The following is a 19,541-nucleotide window of genomic DNA, read 5'->3' as shown; positions in this document are numbered from 1 at the left end:
TTTATCCTGAAACGCGCAGCTGCCATCGCCCTAACCAGCCGCCGGAGCAGATGGGATTCTCAAGCCGCCCCCGGGCGAGGTGACACAGTCACCCAGGGTCCCAGCTCCGCGCCCGACCCTCCCCAAGCCCTTACCTCCGGTGTCCTCGAAGCGTGGGGACGGGCGGTCCCACAGCTTGGCGCTCCATCCCGCACCTGCTTCTTCCTCCTCCAGCTCCGCAGCGTCGGCGGCGCGGGGCGGGGGCTGGGCGGCCGCGGCGGCCCGCGGGGGACCCGAGCGCTCGCGCTCGTCTTCGGACGAAGCGGCCGACGAGGAGCGAGAGGCGGCCGAGGTGCTGTAGAAGGGGTTCCCGCCGCTGTCCGGGCCCGACTCGCCGAACACGTCGTCCGAGATGTGCAGGCTCTCGTAGCGCGCGCGGGCCGCCTCGAGCAGCGCCGGAGCCCTTTTCCGCGCGCCCCCGCCGCCCTCGGCCATGGCCCCGGCCGCCGCGCGCGCTCCCGTGCCCCACAGCGCCTCCCAGCCGCAAGCGCCGGGCCCCAGGCCCGCGCCGCGGCCCGCCGCCCCCCACCAGCGCAGCCCGCAGCACAGCGCCCGGCGCCCGGCGCCCGGCCGGCCCGCCGTCTTGGCCGCCTCGGGCCCGCCGCCCGCGGAAGGAGCCCTCGGATCTCGGGCGCCGCCGGCTGTGGGCCGCGGCGGGAGGCGGGGGCGGCTGCCGAGATTCCGCACCGCCGCCGCCGCTGCTGCTGCTGCTCGCTGCCACGGCCGCTGCGTCTCTACGCGCCAGCTGCGTCCCGGCGCGCCCTTCCCCGAGGCACCGGCGCTCCCAGGCCGACCTTCCCCGACGCGAGCCGCCAGGGGCGGGCTCCGCCTCCTCGCACCTCCAGCCCGCCGGCCAATGAGAAGACTGGCCCGGGCTGGGCGGGAGGGACCGGGAGGGCCCTGCTCGGGGACCCGCCCCGTAGTCTCCGCCCTGCCGCGCCCAGCCCGCGGCTGGAGTCCGCGGCTGGGGCTTAGACGACTGCTGGGGACTCGAGGCAGTCCGTCAGCTTACAGGGACGACCACCCGGGTGCTCACTCGCAGGTCCTTTGCTGCCCAGCCGAGTGACGGAAGAATGGGGTGGGGGCTGGTGCATGCAAAGCATTCTTGCTGCGGCCCCGGCCAGCTACCGAGCGCTGACCAGCAGCCTTTGCTCCGCTCCCTTTTCTCAGTCCGCGCCCCAGGCCCGGGAGCTGTCCGCTCTCGTGGTTCTGAAACAGACCCGGCGGAAACCGTTCAGGTAGGCGGCGAGCCAGAGTCACAATTCCTGAGCGACTGCTTCTGAAGCTTCCACTGCGTGCTTCTATAAATACAAGGACCATCTGGCTACCGAGAATCTTGCTCTAATTGGGAGACGGCTCTGCCGATTCAATCCTGGTTGCTAACTCAGTCTCACTTCAGTACCCTAGTTATTTAAGGAAGGCAGTGTCCGGAGTTAGGTAGCTGGTCATTCTTCATTGACTTTTGATATCTTTTAAATTCCAATTATTCATTACCTCAAAAATTAATCCAAAGCAACTATTTTGAAGTTTCTTTCACTTACATATTTGATAAACTCATCTGTTAAAATATAGCATAACCATCCGGGCTTCAGTCTCTGGTAATAGAAAAGAAATCTCTAAATCACCCAGTTCCTTGGGCAGGTGCTTATTTTGGTCACCTGTTGATTACGTTGATTACAGTACAGTCTGGTGTTCTCGCTCCCTTCTCCAGTTCACAAATGGTGCGATAAATCACACAGATAGTTGGGCTATAAAGTTACTTTCCCTCTAACATAAACTAAACCCATGAAGATGTGAAAGGCTTACAAATCCTACTAGGCAATGACGAAATAATTGCACAGGGTGAAAAACAAGTTGCTATTTCTAAGCTTGCAGCAGGAATGAGATGCTGAAGGCATTTTGTTACCATGTAAGATTAGAGCTATCAACATACATGCTCTTGCCCTCTGCTCTACAGCTTCTGTATTTCTTTTTACCAAATTAGAGTCTTTGTACTAACGTGAATTCATGTTACTTTAAAGCCAGTATATTAAAAGGAAAAGGTCCACATAACATTATTTATTATCCACTTAATAATTAATGTTATAGATAATACTATCCATTTGTTATGTGGAGCACTGTAGCACTGTCCTCCCGTTGTTCATCGATTTGCTCAGCAGGCCCAGTAACACCTCCATCGTGAGACTTGTTGTTACTGTGTTTGGCATATCAAATACATCACGAGTAGCTTGCCAGGCTTTGCCATGCAGGCGAGATACTATCAGTAGCTTGCCAGGCTCTCCGAGACCGGCGGAGGAATCAAACCCAGGTTGGTCGGGCCGGCTGCATGCAAGGCAAATGCCCTACCATGGAATGGCAGACAAATGAGAAATTGTTTGAAAATGATTTTTAGTCCCTTGGAAAAATTATACTACAAAAAGGATTGACATATCTATATTGTGTGAGTCAGCCAGAGATTTTGAAGAGACTACATATAGGTCATCAGACTTAGTTGGAGGGTCACAATGAAGCATAGATTGAAGGTGTAATGAATAAAATAAGATTCTGTAGTTCAAGTTCAAATTCTATAAGAATGTTTATAACCCATAAACTTAATGTCATTTATTTTTTAATTTAATAGATCCAGAGATGTAGAACCTACGTAAAATAATCTTCCTTTCCTTTCAGATAACTTTATAACTCAGCTATACAACTTAAGTTAACATATAAATTGAGTTAGCAATTCAGTGTGTTTAATAAACAATGAACAGTCTTGGTGCCCATAAAAAGTATAGAACAGGGCAACAAATTCCAGAATTAGCAGTCTTCCACTGTATATAATTTTTATTTTAACGGTGTAATCAAAAAGAAACTCTGCCACTTTGAGACTTCCCGGTCTCAGCTTGCAATATTGAGAAAAGGGTTATATGGTCACCAAAAAAGAAAAACAGACTGGGAAATAGAATGGTCACCCTACACTGCACTGTCCTCCAGTTGTTCATCAATTTGCTTGAGCTGGAACCAGTAATGTCTCACAACAAATTGTGAGACTTGTTGTTACTGTTTTTGGCATATCGACTACATCACGGATAGCTTGCCAGGCTTTGCTGCGCAGGCGAGATACTCTCGGTAGCTTGCTGGGCTCTCCAAGAAGGGCAGAGGAATGGTTACCCTAAATCTTGTCAAATCAAAATTGGGTGACTCTTCAGCATAGACAAAAAGTTTTTGACATTTTACTTTGTTCAAAAACTGCTTTTAATTAATAAAAGTAAAAATATTCCAACACTTGAGGACAGGTAGTTGCTTCTTACTGAGGAAGGAGAAGAAAAAGTGAGACGATAATTGGAATTCAAAATAAGCTAAAAAATCTTTCCCATATGCTTGATATTCTTGTACTTGATACTACCATTATAATTTGTTACAATGAACTTTTATAAGTAAAATTATTCATGAGGATGATTTACAGAACCAGTATTGCACTGAAATTTTTACAGTTTGAGTCATTTGAAAACATCTTGCAAATAATGTACTGGTGATATAATAAAATAAATTTAGATTGACATTAAGCAGTTTTGTTTAGTCTCCCCAAAGAGCCCTAAGTAATAAAAATAATCCTTATGTTTTGTTAAATCAGGAATTGGTATAAACAATGGGGCTGATCTCATTGATTCTAGACCTCCTTTCATGGTAGAATGCACCAGTGTTTAACATATACAAAAAAAAGAAGGAAAACTGTTATTAAAACTATTATGGCCAGAGGGATAGTACAGAATGTAGGGTACTTGCCTTGCATGTGGCCAACCCAAGTTCAATCCCAGGCATCCCATTATGGTACCCCAAGTTCCACCAGAGTGATCCCTAAGGACAGAACCAGGAAACAACCCTGGGCATAGCTGGGTGTAGCCCTCCCCCCGTCAAAAAAAACCCAAATAAAATAACCTGTGACGCAATATATTCCTTTTTTAATACTTTTAAATAATTTGTATTGAAACAGCTATGATAATTATTTAAACATATTTGATCATTTGTCACCCTATTACATACATAAACTTTAAAATATAAGTTAAAACTGTTTATTATTGGTTCCCTGTGTTTTGTTACAAAACTTTAAATTCAAAATCTTACTACTCACTTGGGCCAGAGCAATAGCACAGCGGGTAGGGCATTTGCCTTGCATGCGGCTGACCCGGGTTCGATTCCTTCGCCTCTCTCGGAAAGTCCAGCAAGCTACCAAGAGTATCCTGCCCGCAAGGCAAAGCCTTGCAAGCTACCCGTGACATATTTGATATGCCAAAAACAGTAACAGCAAGTCTCACAATTTGTTGTGAGATGTTACTGGTGCCTGCTCAAGCAAATCGATGAACAACAGGAGGACAGTACTACAGTGCTACTACTCATTTACAGTCTGAGAGTTTTCGATCTCATGTTTTTCCTACAATATATTCCTCTGATTTAATCGGAACCTCTGTCATGTCATACTTCTTATGAAAATGCTTTGAATAACATAATACGAGACTGACACCCAAGGACAGTAGACACAGAGCCAGGAATATTGCCCTGTTAGAAAGACAATTAGAAACCTGTCTCATGAGCTGGGGGAGAAGGCATTTGGAATAGAGAAGGGATCGCTAAGACAATGATGGTTGAAGGAATCATTTAGGATGGTAGGGGCGTGCTGAAAGTAGATACAGGACCAAACATGATAACCTCTCAGCATCTGTATTGCAAACCATAATGCCCAAAAGTAGAGAGAGAGTACGGGGGAAATTGTCAATGTGGAGGTAGGGGGAGGGTGGGAAAGGGGGAGGTATACTGGGGACATTGGTGGTGGAGAATGTACACTGGTGGAGGGATGGGTGTTTGATCATTATATGATTGTAACTCAAACATGAAAGCTTCTAACTGTAATGGTTATAAAATGACTATAAAACCCAGCTCCCGGAAGAGAACAGCGCAGAGTCTCCTCCCCCCGCACCTGGCTGTCCTCGCCGGGGACCCTTGGAGGGGAGCGGGTTGAGTTTCCCTCCCCACCCTGACCTGGGATCCGGCAGCCAAAGACCTCCAGAACCAGCCACCAACATGCTGAGACCACTCTCCACATGCATGAAGTACCAGCAGAGGAACAAAGGCGTGCAGGTCCTGGGGCTGAGATCTCCAAGCCTGCTCGGATCGGGGCTGAGCATCCTCCACCCAGATCCTCCATATTCCAGTAGGCAGGGGTCACATCCACCAACTGGTCCCCTGGTGCTGTGTAATCCCATCAATGATCAAGACCCAGAGACTATAAAACCCAGCTCCTGGACATCTTATTATCTCATTTCTACTTTGGACAAACTGGCAGGCTACCAAATGTAACCTGCCCAAACGGCAGAGTCTGTCAAACTCCCCGTGGCGTACCCAATATGCCAAATACCAGTAACAATGATGGGTCTCTTTCTCTTAACCCTGAAAGAGACTTGAATGTGGCACTTTTTAAAAAATCTCAGGGCTAGGACAAAGGAGACGTTACTGGGGCCTGCTCGAGGCAATCGATGAATGGTGATTGAATTAAAAAAAATTTTTTTAAAGAAAGTGCTTTGAATACATCCAAGTTGCTTCTTTTCCATCTTCCTGGCTTAAGTATCAAACCAGCAATGGATTTCTTGTTTTACCTTTTTCAAGTTTTTCATATAAACATCTTATTTATTTTCATTCTTCACATCAAAAGGCCAGTGACCTGGCATGCTGAGGGATGTAAATAGCCAAACATGCCCTAATAATAATGACCATTTTATTTTATGATTTGTTTGTGACTTTTGGACTACACTCAGCCATGCTCAGAAAACTATGATGTGCCAGGGATTGAACCCAGGTCTCTTGCTTATGACATGTGCACTTAGATCTCTTTAGCCAATAGTAATAATTTTAGCATAAGACCAGGCTATGGTAACATGATCAGATAGTCTACCTGTTCAGCACTTTTCATCTATCAGAAAAGACAATTTCTTGTATTAAAATAAAGGGGTTAATGCCTAGATCGCCCTTGACCCCAGTGTTTAGAGAGGAAAAGGAAAGAAATCAAGGATGGAAAAAGTGAATGGGAAGTTCTGGGTGAACAGGCATCAGGGCTTCAGTTATACTGGTCATATGGATGAGTGATAGCCATATATCCAAAACACAGGTTCAACAACACTTAAAAAAAAAAGATCTAAGCTGCAATTACTAGAACTTTGTAATATGCCTGTCAATTTTGACAGGTGGGGATGGGGCAGAGCTTAAGAGTGGGAAGGGAATATGGGAGGGAAGTTGATACTGGTGATGGGATTGGTGTTGAAATATTATAAGACTCAACTATCAATAACTTTGTAAATAAGTTCTTTGATTTTAAAAAATAAATAAAAAGAAAAAACAATTTTTATTACAGATATGTCAAATGTTAAAAAAGAGGGGATAGGTGTCTTAAAATCAATAAAATAATGCATTCATAAAATATGCAATTTTGATTTTGAAAATGGCAGACTAGTGCAGAGAACTAAAAGGAAAAAGGTTTAAAGGCCAGAATCACACTGCCCAATTCAGGCTTGGGAATTCTGACAAATTCTCTGCCCCATGTTGCTGGGGCACTCCATGCATAAGGAAGGCAGGGGTGGAGCTGAAGTAGCTGCTGCATTTCCTCACATTGCTTTTCTCACTCAAAAAAAGTGGGTGAGGAAAAAAAAGCTAGAGCCACAAGAAGCAACCAAAACTAAAAGCAGGAGGGGAGAAGGAATAGCTACTGTTGCTGAACCACGATGAACATGTGAGGGAGAAAGATGGAAGCAATGTGCATGGCACAGTATGACATTTGGGATCATATCAGACGAAGGACCCAAGGGATTCAACCTTGCTCAAAAAAATTTCATATGATGAATTTATCTATGCACCATTAACCAAAAACGGGAAAACTCAGAGTTTAGATGAGTTTATTAATGATTTAAACCGATAATTTTAATCCAAGGAAGTCTCATAGAACACTCAGTTTGCTGTGAGAACTCTCACACCTGGGTTCTGGTATAAATATTTTAAATATTGCGCATATGTGAGATGTTATAACAAATATCTTAAAAATTCTATAATAGTGCTAGAGTTTATGTCTCAGTGTAATCTTAGACAATTCAGTGTTTATAATATTTCATTGATATTAACAAGCAGGATCATTTGTTCCCATTAATCTGACCCTTTAGTCACAGTTCAATTCAGAGTCCCTCACAGTTCAATTCAGAGTCCCAAGTACCGCCAGGAGTGACCCCTAAACACAGAGCCAGGAGTAAGCTCTGTGTATATCTAGGTATGGACCCAAAACAAAGAAAATGTCAACCTGAGAAAAACTGTCATAACTACCATATTTTAGCAGCTTTTCCCCTTTTCTTCATAAAGCATGGAAAATTCCACCTCAGTTTTCTAAGCCTCCCCATTGGGGTGCTTTCTACAACACTGGAATAATGAATTATGGCATAAATGTCTCCAAGGCAGCTAAGGGAAAACATAGTTTAGCTTCTTTCTCACCGCTGGCCCCCTCCTATAGGAAGCCAGCCAAGGCACTCCTTACTGTTTACTTATAAATAGATCTGTCCTTGATGCAGTCTGAAGGTTAAAAAAAGGAAACAGGATCACTTCAAATATAAGCGGCTAGAATATCTACCTTTAATTTAGTGCTTACTGGGAATGAAACATTGGATTAAAAATATAGAAAATGACTATAAACAGCTTTTAAAATTATTAGTCTTACTAATAAATGGAAATATATGTTACTGTCATTAAAATAACTATTTCATATCATATCTGTCACTAGGTCTCTTAATCAACCTAGTATTAAACTTAAGAAAACAAGTTTTATTTATAGCTGTTAAATCCTTGCTTGTTTCTTGGCAACGTGTGTGTTTTAAGTCTTTTAATATCTGAGGGTTTTCCTAGAAGTCAAAATTCTAAGGATGAAACACTTAAAGAATAACATGTTTTGGTTAATTCACAATGTGAAACAAACCTTCTTGTCAAGTTTATTATGTCTAATGAGATCTGTAATTGTGGACATTCTAAAGCCTTTTTGTCATTTGTAGAATTGTTCTAATACTTTGCATTCCATGAGGTCCATAGAATAATGAGACTAAATGCTTTGAAAGTAATAATAAATATAACAAAGTATAAATTTGTCATGGTAAATGGAAAGTTGTGTGAAAGCAAGGTTTTCAATAAAGGAATGAATGAACTAACCAAAACAAATAAATTGTTAATATTTAAACTGTATATTCTACCTTTATAGATTTGAACACTTTTTAATTTGTTTGAACACTTTTTTATTTATAGCACATGCTGTAAACAGGTTTTAAAATTGTTAGCAGATGGCTTCTTATCATGCATAAAGTGAAATATTAGTTTTACTCTCTTTTAGATACCTTCAGTATGTTTTTAATACTTCAAAGCTATGTATTTGCTTGGATAAATCCATAAAGGAAGTCCTTTCTTTCGGAGCAGGCACAACCCTTAATACAGACAGGAAATCTCAACAAGTCAAGCATGGGACACCAATATCCTTTTCTAGAGAAACAGTCCAATGGGATAGGCTTAAATTACAAGTGCAAGATCAAATGACAGCAGTGGCTGTTACTAGCAAACCTCAGGACTGGACAACTCAAGGGAAAACTGGTTGCATCCTACTATATAAAAGAAAGTATGTCCAGATCTGTGACCACTAGTTAGCCTCTGCTCTCACTACCAAGAGAAAAGTCCTGGGAAACAGTATCTCCCCAACCCTGGAAAAGAATTGAATTGACTCCTGAATTTCAGGGCACTCCTATTAGAAGAAACATACTCAAGTCCACTTTCAGCTCTCTGAAATGACCTGATATCACATTGATCAAGTCTGGGTACCCAATGTAACAAATAATATATTAATTTTCAATTAATATGAGAATTACCTGCTCTGTCCTTAGCCAATCTCCAAAATTTCTCAGCAAAAAAAAAAGTTTCCTAATATTTTTGTGTTTATGCAAAATAATGAGATTTTTAAAGGAATATTTATTGAGACATTGTGATTTACAAAGTTGTTCATAATAGAGTTGTTTCAGGCATACAATGTTCCAACACCAATCCCAACACCAATGTCCCCTTCCCTCCACCAATATCCCAATTCCCTCCCACCCCCCACCCAGTCTAACCCCTTGGCAGGAATATAACAAATTTATTCCAAACTATTAGGTTCAATAAAAGAAATGGCAAATATAACTATCAGAAAATAAATCAATAAAACTCAATTTGTGATGATGAATTGCTATATGGTTTTAACCTTTTTTTTTTTTTATTGAATCACTGTGGGAAAAGTTACAATGCTTTCAGCTTTAAGTCTCAGTCATGTAATCATCAAACACATTTCCCTTCACCAGTACTTATTTTTCACCACCAAGAACCCCAATATACCCCCCTCCCAACCATCCCAATGCCTGAGGCAGATGAATTCTAGGGTTTTAACCTTTCTTAATCTAGTAGAAGACAACCATATGCACCATTATTAAGTGCCATACTCAATACCACATGATGAGAAACTTCTCCTGTCCTCTAATGGAGCTCTTTTAAAGCTCCTTGAAAAACTGGTTTCAAGGCTACAAACTCCCTAAGCTGTTGCCTGTCCATGAAACTCTGTATAGTTCCTTCAAATCTGAATGATAATAGGGTTGGATAGAGTATTCTTGGTGAGGTATTCATTTCGTTGAGTTTTTGTGCTCTATATTCTTCCATATTCTTTTGGCTTGTAGAGTCTCATTTGAAAGATCTGCTGCACATCCTATGGACTTTCCTTTATATTTATTTAAGTTACTTAATTACTCTTGTTTTATTGAATACTCTGTCTCTATTTTTGGATTTTGTCATTTTTGAGTATAGTGTGTCCTGGAGTTTTCCTAATTGGGTATATTTTCACTGGGACCCTTCAGGTCTCTTGGATTTGGGTGCCTGTAATCCTCGACTCTAGGTAGTTCTTATTGAAGATTTCTTTAACTAATTTCTTCATCACATTTGCCCTCCTGTTTGTACTTCAGGAACTCCAATTATTCTTATATTGCTCCTTTTGAACTCATCCCATAGTTCTCTGGCATTCTGTTCATTTTTTTTCAGACTATTTTCCACCTTCTGCTGTTTCCTACTGGTATCCTCCTTCTCATCTTGGAGCTCCTTGATCTTTTGTTCAGCTTCTGTTATTCTGCTGTTCGGAGCTTTGATTGACTTTTTAAAATATCACCTACAATATTCATTTCTGTTATTTCTGACTGTAGCAGGTTTTTCACTTCAATTTTCATACTTTCTTGTGCTTTTCTGACCTTCTGTTCTACTGTTTCTTTGAACACACTGAACATCCTCATCATAGTGTCACTAAAGACACTGTCTCAAATTTACTGGTGTTGTATATGTCCTCAATGACAATTGTTTTCATTCACTGAGCTGTAATTGAGCTGGTGGGCTTCTATGTGTTTTCCCCACTGGTTTCCTAGTGTTCTTGTTGTACTGAGAGTGAGTCTTTGTAGTTAACTCCATACACATACACAAATACACACACTGAAAATACAGAAGAATTAAGCTGAAAATTGCTCTCTGTCTTCTCTGCCCATTCTCACAGAGTGACAGAATGAATAACTGTGAGGAGCAAGTAATTTGTTGAATAAATCTGTCACATTACCATAAGCAGCCACATGCTTCAGGAGATATGATGTGGGCCCTTAATAGGTCAGGTGTGGAGGTTGCTGGGACCCACCTGGCAGGGAGGGGCTCTGCCCTTAATTTCGGAATAGGCTCAGTGATATCAACCAGTATCAAGTCAGCAGAGGGTCAGCTAGTCAAATTTATTAAAAGTAACTAAAAATCAATTGGTAAATTAAAAATAAAGGTGAATAGAAAAAAAACATATTTAACATGCATTTTTTTTTAGAAATCAAAGTCTAGGTCTGCAAAGTGTTTTTTCTGTTAGGCCTTTCAAAAAATTCCCCTGTTCCTGACCCCATGCCAGGCTGTCTTCACCAGGGAAACTCAGAGCGGGGTGGGTTGAGTTTCCCTCCCCATCCCAGCAGAACCTTAGTAGCCAAAAAACCTCCAGAACTCAACCACAGTCATTCTCGACGCTGTTCTCCATAGGCTCAGATGAGCCTCGCCCCAGAGAGCACCTGCAGAAAAACCCAGATATGGGGGTCCCATGACTAAAATCTCCAAGCTTGCTCAGAGTGAGATTGGGCCTCCTTCCCCCCGGCTCCCAGGTTTTCCAGTAGCTTGGTAGTCACGCTCACAAATTGCCCCCAGCGCCATATAATCTCATCAACAGCCAAGAAGAATGTGACATAGGCCTTACCCATGAGTGAATCAGTTCTATAATCATATTCTAAACTTCAGAAATTCTGTAGTGCACGGCCACATTTGTGGCCATGCAACCTCTCATACTGATGTACCCAAAAGTAGCCCACTGATGTACCAAAAGTAGCACACCTTTGTTTGGGTTTAACATTGATGTTGTAATCTCTTATACAAGGGCTTAAATGGCTCCAGGATGAAATACAACAATCTTCACACACACTTTCCTCTTATGGTGGTGGGAAGGAGAACAGTGGTGGGATTGGTGTTTGAATATTAAATGTAATGAATTATTGTGAACAACTTTACAAAAGTAAAATTAAATTTAAAAAAAGATGTCTCCAGGGCTGGAGCAATAGCACAGCGGGTAGGGTGTTTGCCTTGTACACGGCCAACCTGGGTTCAATTCCCAGCATACCATATGGTCCCCTGAGCACCACCAGGAGCAATTCCTGAGCACAGAGCCAGGAGGGACCCCTGTGCATTGCTTGGTGTGACCCAAAAAGAAAAAAAAAGATGCCTCCCCCAAGATAACCCATATGAAACTTGTTTTACTGACAGTAGTTACCTAATTCATGAGGAAATTTGAAAAGTTCCATTCATCCTTGTTAGGGTGACCAAAATAGTGGAAGTCAGAGCCTTTCCAGGGGGAAATTTAGCTCAAAATGGAAAATAAGTGTTCTTACATGAACTGCCGATTGTCTAAAGAATTTAGAAAAAACATCTATACTGATTCAAAAGTCGCTTTCTTAGTTAATATGCATGTACAGCAATATAGAATGAACAGATTAAGTTAGCAATCCAAGAGCATACAAGAAGAGAAGACAAATGCATAGCACCCATTACCCAATCACCTTTTCTTCAAGCTGGCACATACTAACCATCTGTAGTGAACAATAAGCAAGGAGGTGTAAGAGCTTGCAGAGTATTGTGGCAGAGAGCTGAAGTAATGAGAGAGCAAATTGAGGAGGAATATGATGTTAAATGTCCTCACTAGGGCCCCTTGGAGGAGGGTGGGTTAAGTTTCCCTCCCCACCCCCAGCAGAGCCCTGGAAGCTGAAGACCTCCGGTTCCAGACACAGCCATGGTTAAGACCACTCTCCACACATTTGGACGAGCCTCACAAACCCAGGTGTGTGGGACCCAGGCCGTAGATCTCCAAGCCTGCTTAGCTTGGGACTGGGGCCTCCTCCATCAAGAGCCCCCATCTTCCAGTATGTAGGTGTTATACCCACCAACTGCCCCCAGCGTCACGTAATTCCATCAATGGCCAAGACCCGGAGACTATAAAACCCTGCTCCTGGTAGTGTGCGGCCACATTTACGGCCGTGTGACATCTTGTTATCTAGTTCTTACTCTGGAGAACCTGGCAGGCTCCCAAGAGTATCATGCCCGCATGGCAGAGTCTAGCAAACTCCCCGTGGCGTATTCAATATGCAAAAAATTATTAACAATGATGGGTCTCATTCTCCTGACCCTGATAGAGCCTCGAATGTGGCACTTTTTAAAATCTCAGGGCTAGGATGAAGGAATTGTTACCGGGGCCTGCTCAAGGCAATCAATGAACAACAGGCTGACAGTGATACAGTGACAGTGATGACGTTAAACCTTGTAAGTTTAAACTTTATGTTGAATGAAAGGGGAGATCCCCTCTCAGAGAGCCTGGCAAGCTACCGAGAGTATCTCGCCTGCACAGCAGAGACTGGCAAGCTACCCGTGATGTATTCGATATGCCAATCACGGTAACAACAAAGTCTCCGATGGAGACGTTACTGGGCCCACTCAAGAAAATCGATGAACAACGGGAGGACAGTGATTACAGTGTGATTACAGTGAAAGGGGAGATCACGATCACAGCCATCCTGTTGTTCATTGATTGCCTTGAGCAGGCCCCAGTAACGTCTCCTTCGTCCTAGCCCTGAGATTTTTTAAAAAGTGCCATATTCAAGTCTCTTTCAGGGTTAGGACAATGAGACCCATCATTGTTACTGGTATTTGGCATATTGGGTACGTCACGGGGAGTTTGCCAAACTCTGCCGTGTGGGCAGGTTACATTTGGTAGCCTGCAAGTTTGTCCAAAGTAGGAATGAGATAATAAGATGCCGCGTGGCCACAAATGCGACCGCGTGCTTCCGGGAGCTGAGTTTTATAGTCTCTGAGTCTTGGCCATTGATGGGATTACACGGCACCAGGGGACCAGTTGGTGGGTGTGACCCCTGCCTACTGGAATTTGGAGGATCTGTGTGGAGGATGCTCTGCCCCAATCCAAGCAGGCTTAGAGATCTCAGCCCCGGGACCCGCATGCCTTTGTTCCTTTGCCAGTACCTTCATGCGTGTGGAGAGTGGTCTCAGCATGGTGGTGGCTGGTTCTGGAGGTCTTCAGCTGCTGGACCCCTGGTCGGGGTGGGGAGGGAAACTCAACCCGCTCCCCTCCAAGGGTCCCCAGGGAGGACAGCCAGGCGCGGGGGCAGGATACTCTGTGCTGTTCTCTTTTGGGAGCTGGGTTTTATAGTCTTTGAGTCTTGGCCGCTGATGGGATTACACGGTGCCAGGAGGCCAGTTGGTGGGTGTGATCCCTGCCTACTGGAATTTGGAGGATCTGGGTAGAGGGGGCAGAGCCCCCGTGCCTGGCTGTCCTCGCCAGGGCCCCTTGGAGGGGAGCAGGTTGAGTTTCCCTTCCCGCCCTGACCAGGGCTCTGGCAGCCGAAGACCTCCAGAACCAGCCACCACCATGCTGAGACCACTCTCCACACGCATGAAGGTACTGGCAGAGAACAAAGGCATGCGGGTCCTGGGGCTGAGATCTCCAAGCCTGATCGGATCAGGGCAGAGCATCCTCCACCCAGAAAGGGGAGATACTGGAGAATTTAATGAAGAAAAGGAATAAGATCTGACTTGTCCTTTAAACAGATAACTCTAACTCCTAAATGGAAAACAAATGAGTAGAACAAAGAGGGAAACTTGAAGATCAGTGAAGTCTATAAACAACTGTTTGGGGCCAAAATACTAATGCAGTGATGAGAGCTGATCTGATGTAGGTACATTTTAAGGATATAACTACGTTTTTTAAAATTTTATTGAATCACTGTGAGATAGTTACAAGCTTTCGTGTTTGGGTTACAATCACACAATGATCAAATATCCATCCCTCTACCAATTTTTTATTTCTTTAATTTATTTTTATATTATGCTTGATGGTTTTCCTTTCCATTTTTAAAGTATTTTCTATTTTTCATTTTATTTGATTTGCAATTGTTAATAATTGTGCTTCGGGCATATGATGTTCCAACAACACACCTACCAGCGAGAGTGTGTATGTTCCTCCACCAGTGTCTCAAGATCCCCTTCTACCATCCCACCCCTCTCCCTTGATTCAGTTTTGTAGACCAACACTCAGGATCTGTTAACATTGGGCATTTCTTGTTTCTTTGCTATGTTTCTTCATATTTAATATGTAGGAAAGATCATTCTGTATTTGTCCTTCTCCCTCTGACTTTATGCAGCATGATACCATCTAATACCATCCATATTGCAGCAAATTGCATGATTTTATGTTTCTTATGGCCAAGTATTCCATTATGTATATATGTATATATATCAGTGTTCTTTACTCATTCATCTCTTCTTCAGCACTTGAGAATCTACAGTTTTTTGTTTTGGTTTTTAGTTTTAGGAACACACCCTAACCCCTGTGCTCAGGGCTTATCCTGGCTCTGTACTCAAGGATTACTCCTAGAGATTTAACCTGGGTCAGCTTCATGCAAGACAAGCACCATGGCAACCTGTGCTATCTCTCCACTCCAAGAACCCACAGATTTCACTGAGCAACTAAATATTGGCAGGGAGAGAAATAGATGAGTCAATAGTGATTACATTTTTTTTCTTAAGCTGCTGCATGAGCAATGAAGTTGAAAAATAAAAAAATAATTTGCTTCTCAAAATATTGGTTTGGAAATCAGGATCCTGCAGAAAGAAAGTTGGAGGTCAATAATCAGGTCAGAAATGGAAATCAGTAGAAAGATGGTAGATAATGGGTCAGATCAGTCAAAGATATATATATATATATATATATATATATATATATAGAGAGAGAGAGAGAGAGAGAGAGAGAAAGCCTGAGAATGAATCTGAATTACACTATTGCAGAGGACTTTGGAATCTCCAAATGTCAATGGTCAATGTTTAGAGATTACAAATTTCAAGAAGGTAGTAACTATGCCAAATGTCATTGGAAAATTAAATAAGATGGGGCCCACTTGTGAATCATTGGTTTTGGCATGAAGGTGAGGCTGATCCAAGTTCTTGGTACCTTGGGCAAATTGTAGAGGAAAAATGCAAAGTAGAACAAGATGCTATTTGAAAATGAGAAGAACATTCTGAAAAACAGAGAAGGCCAATTAGAGAGTGGCTTGAGTCCCTTACAATATGTTTTAGGCCCTTTTAAATTAATGTCTTAAGAAGGCTCTTGAGGAAAGTAACAAGTGATGTATTGGGTGTTTAGAAATCATTGGCATATACCAATTGGTGTATGTAGGGCTTTGGGGACTCTAGTGGGGCATTATTGTCATGTGGAGGTTATGAGACTCTGAAAATCTTTATTGTCCCACATAGAATCACAGTCCTCCCATTGTTCATCGATTTGCTCGAGCGGGCTCAGTAACGTCTCCATCATGAGACTTGTTGTTACTGTGTTTGGCATATCGAATACATCATAGGTATTAAAATAATACCTAAAATAAGATCCTTGGTTTCTGGAGTGGTGAAGTACTGAAATGTGCAAGTAAAGGGATTTGCCAGGCTCTGCCGTGCGGGTAAGATACTCTCGGTAGCTTGCCGGGTTCTCCGAGAGGGGCAGAGGAATCGAACTCGGGTCGGCCATGTTGGCCGCTTGTAAGGCAAATGCCTTACCGCTAGACAAAATTCACAAAAGCTATTGATAATCTCATTTTCTCTACCTTCTAGCTGTTGTCTGCAGGAAATATTTGGGAGTGTTATGTCTCCTGTTGAAAAGTCCTGGTCTGACACTTGATGGATTTTCCATTGATTTTGTTACCTATATAACCTGCCTATAGAACTATTACAGGATTGGATTTTAGTGAAAGTAGAAGAAATGAAGATATTTAGTAAAGATAACATTTGAAAAGATGACAGAGACTAGTTTAGTCTTGGGAAAGAAATTTCTTAAGATGAGAATATACTTAAATATCATGAGAATGATTCAGGAGAAAGGCTATAGGAATTGTTCTTGAAGAGGAAATAATAGCTAAAATAAGATCCTTGGCTTCTGGAGTGGTGAAGTACTGAAATGTGCAAGTAAAGGGATTTGTCTTTACTTAGAGGGAAGTGGAGCAAAGACCCCATGTAGTTGATTTAGTAGGAGTGTGTGGTATTATTTTCTTACTGACTGCATTTTCTTGAACTCGGACTTTTTTTTCTGAAGTCATCAGAAAGGTCATCAGCTATATCCGAAGAAAATGTTCAATGTTTGGTTTTCACTACTGACTGTACATTAGAATCACTCAATTTATAAAGCAAGAGGCTCTATTCTACACCAACTATAACAGATTCTCTGGAGAGAGAGCCTTGTAAGGTAGGATTCCAAATGATTCAAAAGTATGCCCAGAGTGAACATATAAGCCATTTAGAGTAAATATCAAAAAACACATATTATGCCCAGAGTTAAGAATACACAGGTTTGGGTTGAAATAAAATAGTTTTAAATACATATTAAAATTAGTCTTTTATTGTAGGATGACATTGCTTTGTCCTTTCTCCCCTTCTCCACAAGGATCTTAGGTTTATCAGGTTACACCCATCACAGTGCAATCCAGTAAGAAATACCTTAAACTTAGAGAATTGCTATGCTAGGGCCATCTCAATCTCAGTGCTCAGGCCAAATAGTCTTTCCTATTCCTAGCAGGGTCCTAGTTTCGTCATTACTTTTGGATCATGACAGCATTTGTCTATGATCAAGCTCTTATAGTTTAGAATCGTGGCACTTTGGCCTAGCCCATTTCAATGCCAGAATAGCTCTCCGCTTGCCCTGGATCCATTCAGTCCCTCGTCGGGACCCTGCTTTTGGGGAGTTAGGAACCAAGGACAACTGAGGCTTAAGTCGAGAAAACAGATGCCTGGGAGTGAATAATATTCAGAGCCAATTAAATCCTACGTTACAAAGCATAATGTTAACGGTCTTCCTGTATCTATACAAAAAGTGCATTGTCTTAGCAGATTTTCTGAGAAGGACTCAACATTGGAGAGTGGAACTCTTAGTTACTAACGTCTGTTGGATATCAACCCTAAGTGTTTTAGACTTTATCAGTGCATTGCCCCTTTTCCCCCTCCCAGAGAAGCTTATCATTCTCTTGCTAGCATCCCTGATTTAGTTAAATCTTTCCTTTGTGTTTTACCTCTCATTGTCTCAGCTCCCTAAGTCAGTCTTGATTACTTATAAGCCAAAACTTTCTGGTAATTCTGGACTTTGTATTTGTAGTGATTTGTATTTGAAGTGCTGTATATTTGTACCTGCTTTTCTATTTTCCTATAGAGCAATGTATTTTTGGTTAAACACAGAAAGACCGTTAATGCTATGCTCCTAATATTTGGATTGACTCTGAAATATATCTAATCCTGGGCATTGATTATAATTACTTGACTAAGGCTTCAGTTGCTGTAGTTCCTAACATCCCAAAATGGGGGTCCCTGTCGTGGGATTGGGATGGACCTGGGGCAAGTGGCAAAGCTACCCCATCATCGAAATTGGACAGTCTAGAAAGCATAAATGTTTGGTCTTCATGCAGGCTGTTATGAATTAAGAGCAGGAACCCCATGGGGAAGAACAAGATGAACTGGTCTGAGGAGACCTAGTCTGGGATTCATGGTAAAAGCTGTGGTTGCTCTCAGAGTCTAAGTGTTGGGATCTTTGTCTCTTACTCTGTTTATCCAAATAACTTCAAGTATTGATAAGAAGTAAATTTAATTGTTTAACATATACAACTAGAAGGAAAAACAAAATCAATGTAGATGTCCTTGGGAGACAGAGTGTCTCCTTGAGTTAATCTTCCCAAGAGAATTGCTTCTGCCAAATATTTTATCTCTGTAAATGATCAATCACACCTAGGTTCTATACCATGACCCCTCTCAAATGTTCTATAAGTATAAACTCTACATTACACTGGCCATTTTCACCATCAGGCTGTGGTCCTCCATCTCTCTGTCTCTCTCTCTGCTGGGAAGGCTGGGGAGAATGGGAGGCAGCTCTTGGCCACTGAATTCATGCATTGTCACAGTTCCCACACATATTTTGTGAACTAACAAACTTCATATGCTCTCTGAATCCCACGACTTATAACAGCAATCTCTTGAAGCCTGGAGAAGGTTCTTCCACTTTATATCATTCTCGGGCTTGATACTGCATGCCACTTTGAGCCTTTCAGAGTCCTGTGATTGACTCTCTTTGTGTCTACTGTAGGATAAAGGGGTTTATTTTCACAGACCTTGCATCTGTCATCCTGTTAACCTGACTGTTATGAGTTGAGGAAACCACATAAATATCTAATGATCACTAGAAAGAAACATATGGTTATTCATCTGTAAACATGCTGCAATGACATTTCATATTGCTTCTTCCCTTGGCATATTAAGGTATTCAGCATTACTTCTTCCCATACAGACACTAGTAGAAAAAAATATTTAAAAAAAGGACTCAAGAAATAGTACAATTGGTAGGATGTTTGTCTTGCATGTGGCCTCCCCATGTTTGATACCTGGAACTCAATATGGTCTCCAAAACCTAGTCAGGAATAATACCCTTGTGCAGAGCCTGGAATAAGACCTGAGCATTGCCAGGTATATAACAAACAAACAAAAATCTAATGATCACATAGTATCCCTAAAGAAATTCAGATCTGACTATGAAATGACAAAACTCATTAGATGGGTTTAATAAATCAAAATCAACCAAAAATGGCTTTCATATGCTACAGTAATAAAATGGCAGTACAAATAAAATTCACAACCTTTTGTAGATATTTTTTAGATTAAAAATTAAAGGGTTTTTTCTTTAAGGATTTTTTGTCAATAAGCAGTTCCCATCACTGACTATTTAGAAAGAAAAAAAAGACATTTGAATCTTAGGAAACAGACTTCAGATATGGTTTTTAAACTTGCAATTATCT

At 42.1% G+C, this 19,541-nt stretch overlaps 1 protein-coding gene across 1 annotated transcript in view; it reads right to left on the bottom strand.

Moving 5' to 3' along the window:
• PGBD5 (piggyBac transposable element derived 5) overlaps nucleotides 1-569 on the bottom strand; it is a 136,037-nt gene extending 135,468 nt beyond the window's left edge. Inside the window, exon 1 of the mRNA XM_056130759.1 lies at nucleotides 135-569. Within this exon, the coding sequence (XP_055986734.1) occupies nucleotides 135-474 (340 nt within the window). The 5' untranslated portion in view covers nucleotides 475-569. The remainder of the gene's footprint in view (nucleotides 1-134) is intronic.
• Between the last annotated feature and the right edge of the window lie 18,972 nt (nucleotides 570-19,541).

Source organism: Sorex fumeus, unplaced genomic scaffold (assembly GCF_029834395.1).
Source record: "Sorex fumeus unplaced genomic scaffold, SorFum_2.1 ptg000007l, whole genome shotgun sequence".
NCBI lineage: Eukaryota > Metazoa > Chordata > Mammalia > Eulipotyphla > Soricidae > Sorex > Sorex fumeus.
The sequence above is the reverse complement of the archived record's forward strand: the minus strand, read 5'-3'. Positions and strand labels throughout refer to the sequence as shown.